The following is a 9,980-nucleotide window of genomic DNA, read 5'->3' as shown; positions in this document are numbered from 1 at the left end:
TATAGGACAGGAACACACAGGATTTCCGTGTAAGCTTTACTTTGCGGTGTCACGTGATATCGTCTGTCCTTGATAACACGTGCTAGTAGGCCCATTATCGCAATGATAGCCCGAACCACCGTTCGGTAATTGCAGTAGTATAGACAGCAAAGCCCGTGACAAGCCCGACTGTCCTCAGGCGCCCGTACAGGCGACCTGCCTAAAGGCTGGTTCAGACACGGCTAGTGGTGTAGTCGAGTAGGGAGTAGCTACTTACTACTAAACCGTTTAGTGCATAGAATCATTGAATAGTAGAAACTTACCTCATGCTATTCTGTTTCTCATCGTCAGTACTACAGCATTCCATTCGGCTTCGATTCTTGGTTATGACTGTACCGACCCCTGCTGACCTGACATTCAGTCACCGGTGCTGGGCGGATTGCAGGTTTCAGGCGCTCTTTACTCGAATTGCTAAACGTTAATTACTGGAAAACAAAGCCGCAAACGCTACTTCATTATTCTTGATTTTCTTCTTATTTTGACCCCTAGAATCACCCCTTGAAATTTTACCCACCTATTGTCGAACACCCTGTATAACTTAAGCGGGGCGAAAGGTAGATGTATTCCAATGCTTGTTGCGTTATCTATGCAAAAATACCTTTCATTTAAAAAAGAATAATGCAAATCGGGCGGATAGAACTGCCGGACGAACTCGGAATAGAATTCATAAATTGTTTTAATATATAGATTTTGATTGTTTGGACCAGCGAGACAACTAACAACCAAGCACAGAAGATTGGTTCTAATGTTCACCGAATCGTGAATACTTTTAACAAACAGATGATTGAGGTAAGCTGAAATGGTGGAAAAATTATGAATAAAATCTCATTAATTTCAATGGATGAATTTATTAATTTGCATCCCCGTAGTTGGAATTATTCTCTTCGCAAGTGCTACAGTGCGACAGCATCTTCTCGGCGATGGGTCTCCCGATGGACGCAACCATTTTGACAAAGGTAAATTCGTTTAATTTGCAATTCGAATTTAACATTTAATTTTTTCATTTTTTTTTTTGCAGATAGTGTGCTTGTAACGCCTTGTTGAGAAAAAGCTATAATGTAATGATTTTTAATTGAATGTTGAAGAAACAATTATAGTCGATTGAAGAAGGGCCTGGAATAAATTTATAAACTTACCGCATCACTTTTAATCATGCTAAAAGCAAACTATGCAACAAATTATTTATTCGCGTTATGCATTATCGTATTGCAATTTGTTTTTTAATATCATGCAATTTTCTAATATCAAGAGACTCGTTTAAGCGTTCTACATCGATGATTAAACATCAGTATCTCGAGTTTATTGAAAACATAAGCAGTCTGTCCACTTTTATAACGAAGTTTTTTTCTGTTAGTCTGTCAGACAGACAATTTTCGTGAGCAACATCAAATTTTTTCCGCTGTAATTTTCCAAATTGCAAAAGAACGATGTCTGAAGCTTGGAAGATAACAGAATTAAAGGAGAACAAGAAGTGGAAACTATTTCACGCCACGGATTTCGTTTCGCTGATGTACCCTTGCCATTTCATCGGAAGTCTATTCGGAGTTTTTCCTTTCAAATGTGACTCTTCAGGATATACCATTTCAAGAATTCGTGTTATTTATTCAATGATCATTTTGACCACGTTCCTGATCGTGGCCTTTTATATAGGATATAAAAATAATACCACTCCGTCGTTACTCATTACTCTACCAAAAAAAATGCATCACAATGTGTATCTCATCATGGCTGTAAGCACTATCTCGTTAACGTACGGTCAATATAAAACGATACTACGCTTTCTTCAGGAGTTCAAGGAGGCGTCCTCCATGCTGGCACCAAAGGACTTCAACGACATGGCGAAATTCGTTCATTCAAAGGATATTTTTGCATTTTTACTTCTCTCAAGTCACGTGTTCAATTGCGTTGAAAGTGGAAACACGTTCATATCAGTGAGAAAATGATGCACCTCACCTATCGGCTCACCGACGCGGCGTAAATGCGTTTGTGCGCCAACTTCACTGCGACAACTTCGATGGGACTCACGTCAGTGTACACTGAGTTGCAATGAACTTGTCGCAGTGAAGTTGGCTCCAGATTTACTGACACATTCACGTCGCGTCGGTGAGACGATGGGCGAGATCAGTGTACACTGAGTTGCATTGAACTTGTCGCAGTGAAGTTGGCTACAAATTCACTAACGCATTCACGCCGCAGCGTCGGTGAACCGAACTCGCCATCGGCTCACCGACACGGCGTGAATGCGTTAGTGAATTTGTAGCCAACTTCACTGCGACAAGTTCAATGCAACTCAGTGTACACTGAGTTGCATTGAACTTGTCGCAGTGAAGTTGGCTACAAATTCACTAACGCATTCACGCCGTGTCGGTGAGCCGATGGCGAGTTCTAAAATATCATTTAGATTTATTTTACTACTGCCTTATGAGTTACACAAATTTTACTGTACTTAACAACCACCCGCCTCCCCCTCCCCACAAATGAATGCGTTGCATACTTCAATGGCTGGCTCTAATTGTAAGTATGCTAGAAACACGTACTTATATTTATGAAACTTAATACATTAGAATAATTACAACTTAAAATACAGTATCATAAAATCTATTTAAAATTTAATCTATTAAACCTAACCTATTTTAAATCTAATTTATTAAACCTAAACTATTTAAAATGTAACCTATTAAACCTAACCTATTTTAAATGTAATTTATCAAACCTAAGAAAAGGTATGGAACAGGAGAAACCCAGAACTCTTCTGAACATCTGTGGTTTAGTGTACAGTTCTGATAATAGAAGTCCACTTACTCTCCCGCCGCCAACGCCAAATTGAACAGGGATCTAAGGGGACTACAGGCCCGAGTCTCACTTTGCAGAAGGCCCCGTTATAAGTCTTCCATTCACTATGTTAAACAATATTGAAAAAAAATTTCCTATTGCTGCTTTTTTTCATTTATTTAATTTGATTCAAAATAAATTTCAATTTTTGAACCAAATTGATTAAGCAAAGGGCCCATAGTAAGTTTGGTAGCCCCGGGATCCCAAGAATCTTAATCCAGTCCTGCCTCCCGCTACTATCTTGTCATTTATATAATGAAGCTGATCTTCGTATAACTACAGTTGAGCACATCAGTGCGGTTTGTCTAAGGTGAGGTGACTCGTACTTAACCACGATTATATTTATAATTTATTACCAACACAAATAACTGTTTAAAACGTTCAATATAAGAATAAGTGTTTGTTGTTCATATTACTAAATCTAGTGAATAATAAGAACTCAATTATAAATTGATATGTGTACATATTTGAAACTGAGCATTTATACATTTATTTGAATAAGTGGAGTGTAAATAAACGGAGTTCTATTGTAAGTACAGAATGGGGAGCAGTAAATTAAAATAATCTTTTTATTTTTAATTGAGGCACTTAGAACTAAAGAGATACAAGCGAAATTGTTATTTATTTTTTTTATTTACAACAATGTATTTAACAGTTTAACTATTTCTGTTCTTAATTCAAACATTTCAAAAGGCACTTGCATTTCTTTGGATCATAATATCTAAATTATTAATAACATTTCTTTTTTTAGAATAATTAAAGACACTCGTGTATAAAGGTGTCATATCACTAATTAATTACTTGGAGCAAAGTTGATTTAAGGATTATCAATTAAAACTTCTACATTTATCTTATCTGTTAATTATCAAACAGTAATTAGATAATTATAAATTATACTGTCATTGGTTGTAATGATAACAAGATTCCTCTCTTTTTAAAAATAAAAACATCAGTTAAACATTTTCTAAATTTTCACAGCATATAGATGTTATTATCTTTTTAAAACTCGAAATTAGGGTAATAGGAGGAAATAGATATGCTAGTTTGATATAGTGTTACTTTATGAATGTTATTAAACTACGAAATTAATTTTTGGAAAAATTATAAATGATACTTTTATCCATTCGTATCTTCAATAGGAGTATATTAATATTTTTACACTTTGAAATGCTGTGAGGTCATCAGTGATCGGCACCGTAAATTAGATATGCTCAAATAATTAAAAAAAATACAATAGAAAAATTTTGTTTTTAATAGAATTGCTACTGTGTCAATAATGTAAAGTAGCAAATAGAAAATTTGAAAAAATTGACTATTCCTATTCTTGATAATTCGAATTTCAATTGAATTTAAATGCGCGGGAAATAATTAAGAATGCAAAGATTATTTAAATTTACTCTCGTAGCAAGAATGATTCCACCCTATTTTATCATAAACAATTGTAAATACCGCAGACTCATGGCAATTTTACAGAAAACCGCTTTATAAACATGTACACGCTGCGAGTATTTACACAGTTAAAAAACAAAACCATGATAATGAACGTCATATCAAATAAAAAAGAGCGCAGAATCGAGTGAAGCGTATAATATCTTTCAGTAAACCGTCCACTTTGATACGAGACTCGTCGACTGTGACATTATTACTGCTTCAACATGGCTGATTATTTCCAATTGCTGAGTGTGTTTGCGGTGTTGTTCCTCGCTGTGTATTATTACTTTACATCTACCTTCGATTTCTGGAAAAACCGTGGCATACCTGGACCACGACCGATACCTGTATTTGGAAATGTCAAGGATGTTATCCTTGGAAAATATGCGATGAACGAATATATTCTAAAGCTTTATAAGGAATACAAAAATGAACCCATGATTGGTATATTCAAAAACAGATCACCTAGCCTTGTATTGCTTGATCTGAATCTTATTAAGGATGTCTTGATTAAGGACTTCTCGACTTTCAATGACAGGGGCCATATGGTTTTCGAAAGGGTATGTATTATAAAAATACAGTAAAGATTCGATAAAAACGAAACACTCGGAGCCAAAGTTTCGTTTATATCGTGCAGTTCTTACATTGGTAGAAGTTTATTGACAGCTTCGAACGTAGAAAAGGATAGCCAGTGAAAGAGAGACTGCCGATTATTGCGATCATAGCTTCTTTTTTTTCTTTTTCATTCGCTATCCTTCCCCATGTCCGAAAATTATTACAGTATAAGTTGGATAAGTACCCAGTGAGATCCATTGGATAAATGCCATCCCCACCACCTGGGGGATCCCCTTAAGGGGGTACACACGGGTAATGCAGTGAGGTGATATTACCAACAAAAATGGACCTAAAAAGGGGTCCGGGATTTTTCGTTTTTCGTCCTTATATGAGAATATTTGTGGCTGGGTGAGGGCTCATTCGAAAGAGGAAGGTTCAACGAGATTTTGTTAATATCTAATAATATGAGTGTCCAATGTGCCCAAGCTCCAATATCGGTGAGGCAATGCTAATGCAACTATGACATTTTTTATTTTTTTCAAATGAAACTTTTGCTAATGTATTTATGAGATTTTTCTGATTAAAACAAGACCAAACACGATATAATTTGGATTATATTTACTTATTTTATTACAAAGGAACATCCTCAATGCGAATTGTTTTTTTCGTCCATATAATCCAAATTATACCGTGTTTGGTCTTATTTTAATCAGTAAAACCTAACAATTACATTAGTAAAAGTTTATTGTTAAATTGTTATTGTCTTACTAATTTCGGTTGCTTTGGTACTTGGACCTCGTTCTGTTCCACTGTCTGTTTTTTCTAACTTCGACAACATTCAATGGCTCCAAATGAAAGGTGCCATATGCAATTGGATCAAGTTATAACTTTAAAACGGGAGATAATAGAAATTTTAGTAGGCATAATTAAATAGCGTCACATGGAACATCATGTGACGTATATGGGGTGTCTCATTATTGGTGTAACTTTTCTGGGGTAAGTCAGAACCTTTAAAAATTTTTTAATTTTTAGAATCTGAACTTTTGGAATTTTGGAATTCTGAAATGTAGGAAACCTAAAATTTTGGAATTTTAAAATCTTTTGGAATCTAAAATTCTAAAATTTCAAAATATCAGAATTCCAGAATTCTGAAGTTCCAGGTCCGAAAAATTTCAAACTTCCACAATTCTAAAATTTCAGCAATTATACGAAACCTAGCTCACCCCGGAAGAAGGTCAAATTTACGCCAATGACGGAAACCCTCCGAGAAGTGGGGACCAAAACTTTAGCCCCACTTATTGTTAGACCCTTGACCCTTGAATATAATAAATTGTATTTACAGACTGAACCACTATCCCTAAACATCGTCAGCTTAGAAGCCAAAAGATGGCGTCCATTGAGAGCAAGACTCTCATCAGTATTCACATCTGGAAAACTCAAGGATATGTTCCCTCTGATACTTGAATGCTCCAATCATCTTGAAGAGTGTTTAGAGAAGATAGTTGAAAAAGATGGACTTCTGGATTGTCGCGAAATAGCAGCAAGATTTACCACTGATGCCATAGGAAGCTGTGCCTTCGGGATTAATATGAATGCATTATCAGATGAAGGAAGCAAATTTCGACAAATTGGAAAAAAAATGTTCAAACCTGATATCAAGAAACGTTTATTAGGTACTGTGAGAGAAACTATGCCATGGTTGTACAATTTGCTTGGTTTCGTGATACCGCGAAATGAAGTGACGACATTTTTGACGAATATCGTCTCAGAGATGATAAAGTACAGAAAGGAGAATAATATTGTCAGACCTGATTTTATTAATGTGCTCATGGACCTGAAGGATAATCCAAATAAATTGGAGAATATCAGTAAGTAAATTTGAAGTTTAATTACGCAAAGTGAGCCCGAAGGGCGAACAAAGCATTCTACGGTCAGGATTTTCATTCTTTGAGGTATTACTCCTTTGACACTACCAGTTTGAAATTTTGTGTCAAAATCACTACTAATATGTAGATAGTTGTTACGTCGGTACTGCAGCATTCGGCTTTCTCTTCTTGGTTATGACTGTACACACCCTTGCTGACCTGATGTTCAGTCGTCGGTGCTGGGCAGATTACAGGTTTTAAGCGTTTTTTACTCGAATTTTTTAAACGTTAGTTACCGGAAAACAAAACCGCAGACGCTATTTCATCATTTTTGATTTTCGTCTTATTTTGATCCCTAGAATCACCCCTTAAAAAATCTCCCACCTCTTGTTGAACACCCTGTATATAGGACTCCCTCCCCTCCATTATCATTCTCTTTGAAATCACCTACGATAAGGGGCGGAAGCCTGGGGAAGAGGAGGCCTGCCATGCTCGATACACACTATACGATTACCAAACCATATTGAAATTATTATACTGAATATTACACAAATTATCCACCTACCACCCAACTACCTTTCGCGTACCATTGGTGGTACTCGTATCATTGGTGGTACTCGTACCATTCGATTTGTGATCCAGGATCAGCGATGTAAAATGTAAATTTGGGAGCTTAAATTTGAAAATTATCCATTCGTATCTTGAATAAACAAAATATTTAATATGTTCGATTATAGACGATCATTTTCACTGTGACACTCAGTTCTTAGTATTAATGAGCTAATATTCAATTGTAATAAATGGATCATCAATGTTCAAATGGCATCTCATGAAATTTTTCAGAGATGACGGACAGCCTGCTTACCGCACAAGCTGCTGTTTTCTTCGCAGCTGGCTTTGAAACTTCTTCAACTACAGTTGGACACACTCTGTATGAAATGGCTTTGAACCCTGATATTCAAGATAAACTTCGACAAGAAATAAAAGAGGTTTATACCAAAAATAAGGGAAACTGGACTTATGATAGCATAAGAGACATGAAGTATTTGGACAAAGTATTCAAAGGTACGGTGATAAATATGCAGAATAATGGAGCCATTTTGGATTTCAATGGCGGACTCTTCTAGTTTTGAGATATTTGAAAAAAAAATTAATTTAAAGCTACATAAATTTTTGACAGCATTTTGTATTTAATAACGTTAGGTATAAAGATATCTCTTGTTTACGTTCCTTACTGAAATCGTTGACTAAAAGTCAATACTAATACTACTCGATACTCTACAGTTAATCTCCATAAATTCATTAATTCTCTATTAATAATAATCTTATTTTTCTTTAACAGAAACACTCAGGAAGTACCCACCAGCTGGACTCCTAACAAGAAGATGTAACAGCAATTACACTTTCAATGGCACAAAAGTATCCATCCCAACAGATACTGAAGTGTTTGTCTCTATCCATGCGATTCACACAGATCCCAACATCTATCCAGACCCCGACGTTTTTGATCCTGAAAGGTTTAACGAGGATGCAGAAGCTGCACGACACTCTATGTCTTTCATACCTTTCGGCGATGGACCAAGAAATTGCATTGGTAATTTATTAAACTAAAAATATGAAATAATATAGAAATTAACAGCAATGTCTAAATACAGTACTGAGCACCCTAGCTTTCCTTATGGAAAATGGTGATGTAGAAGAAAGAAAATTCACTGCTCCTCTTTAACCCTCGGACGACGGACCATGGAAAGAACTACAATTTTAATTTATGTAATTTTGTGTTTCATATTTTCATTTTCTAAATTTTAGTGTTCTTTTAAAAATTTTTCTTCCAATATGTATAAAACTTTTTCATTTAAAAATTATACATTTAATTTTAGATTAACATTCTTGTATATGTTTTGTAAGATTGGGTCACAACTGACCCAGGCTCCGCTGTTCAAGGGTTAAAGGTCAACAGAAAGAACAGCTCAAGATCGAAGTGATCGTAAGTTCATTTGTTTAGCTTTCTCGAGCATTGGATATCGAGAAAGATAAATAGATGAATTCGACTAAAGAAATTACTAAATTACTTATCACTCGACTAAATTGCTCGACGTGTGTGAACAAACCTTAATGAGTAGTAATTCACAAGTATTAACACATTGAGCCGAAGGCAATTTTTCAAACGCTACCATGGATTTCTGAAATTATAAAATTCCCACGCCTAAGGGGTAGATCTGCGAGTAGTGAGGCCTTCTTCCCCTACAGCGCCATTTTTTTGTAGAGAAGCCTACTATGTCCGGTACTTCGCATCAAATACTAAAACTACATTTTCATAATAATTCGTCCATCTTTTACAGCTGTTTTTATATACAGGGTGTTCGACAACAGGTGGGAGATTTTTTAAGGGGTGATTCTAGGGGTAATCAAAATAAGACGAAAATCAAGAATGACGAAATAGAGTTTGCGGTTTTGTTTTCCAGGAATTAAAGTTTAAAAATTCGAGTAAAAACCGCCTAAAACCTGCAATCTGCTCAGCAACGACGACTGGACGTCGGGTCAGCAGGGGTGGGAACGTTAATTATTGGAAAACAAAGCCGCAAACTCTATTTCGTCATTCTTGATATTCGTTTTATTTTGATCCCTAGAATCATCCCTTAAACAATCTCCCACCTGTTGTCGAACACCCTGTATAATACAAATATTATTAATTACTGTTTCAGGAGCACGTTTTGCAATTTACCAGACCAAAATTGGAATAATACAGATGTTGAAAAATTTCAGAGTTGACGTTTGCGATAAAACACTAATTCCATATGTTAGGAATCCTACAGCTCGTGTGCTTGCACCACAGAGAAGCATTATTTTGAAAATAAGTAAAGTTCAAAGTTAAATTATAAAAGACATTAACAATAAGATCTAACTTTAGATCTATAAAATTATTGTAAAATAAGTAATATTGATAAAGTATGAAGATTTTAAAGAGTAATGTACTATATAAAATGTTTATAGTTATATATATGTGAGAAAAATAATAATACAAATTACTAATTTGTTATGTTATGCGATATGTTGCTCAGTCAACTAAAATAAATCCTAAAGTAATTAATTCCTGTTCATATTGAGAATAATTCCTCACTGACACTTTAACTGAGTTATATTTGAATTTTTACAACTTTTTATAAATAAGACAAAGGAAGAAATTTTTCTTAAATTACTGACACATAAATGATCGATTGAAAAACATCCAATGCAGGGCTGGTCCTGTTGATGGTG

The 9,980-nt window shown here is 35.2% G+C and overlaps 1 protein-coding gene and 1 long non-coding RNA gene across 5 annotated transcripts; both read left to right on the top strand.

Moving 5' to 3' along the window:
• The first annotated feature begins 562 nt into the window (after nt 1–562).
• On the top strand, nt 563–1,149 carry LOC114881168. The gene is made up of 3 exons (XR_003790222.2): nt 563–828; nt 909–995; nt 1,058–1,149. It is a non-coding gene; the product is annotated as an uncharacterized LOC114881168 (long non-coding RNA).
• Nucleotides 1,150–3,147: 1,998 nt separating this feature from the next.
• On the top strand, nt 3,148–9,767 carry LOC114881167 (cytochrome P450 6A1-like). 4 transcript variants are annotated; one of them, XM_029197868.2, is made up of 6 exons: nt 3,148–3,181; nt 4,471–4,862; nt 6,200–6,725; nt 7,566–7,787; nt 8,065–8,316; nt 9,428–9,767. In XM_029197868.2, exons 2-6 carry the CDS (start codon nt 4,527–4,529, stop codon nt 9,595–9,597), a joined length of 1,506 nt encoding a protein of 501 aa, XP_029053701.2. In that variant the 5' UTR covers nt 3,148–3,181; nt 4,471–4,526; the 3' UTR covers nt 9,598–9,767. The 4 variants fall into 4 exon arrangements, with proteins under 4 accessions (XP_029053701.2, XP_029053700.2, XP_029053698.2 ...); XM_029197867.2 differs by having other exon boundaries at nt 3,153–3,400; XM_029197865.2 differs by having other exon boundaries at nt 3,153–3,400; nt 4,345–4,862.
• The last annotated feature ends 213 nt before the right edge of the window (nt 9,768–9,980 follow it).

Source organism: Osmia bicornis, chromosome 14, assembly GCF_907164935.1.
Source record: "Osmia bicornis bicornis chromosome 14, iOsmBic2.1, whole genome shotgun sequence".
Classification (NCBI taxonomy): domain Eukaryota; kingdom Metazoa; phylum Arthropoda; class Insecta; order Hymenoptera; family Megachilidae; genus Osmia; species Osmia bicornis.
Note: the sequence above shows the minus strand (reverse complement) of the source record. Positions and strands in the feature narration are given on the sequence as shown.

Bases quoted from the DNA above. Each gene is read 5' to 3' on its own strand.
- LOC114881167 (XM_029197868.2), top strand. From the start codon at position 4,527: ATGGCTGATTATTTCCAATTGCTGAGTGTGTTTGCGGTGTTGTTCCTC. The intron at 6,726-7,565 runs GTAAGTAAATTT...GAAATTTTTCAG, and splicing joins AAATAAATTGGAGAATATCA to AGATGACGGACAGCCTGCTT. The intron at 8,317-9,427 runs GTAATTTATTAA...TTACTGTTTCAG, and splicing joins TGGACCAAGAAATTGCATTG to GAGCACGTTTTGCAATTTAC.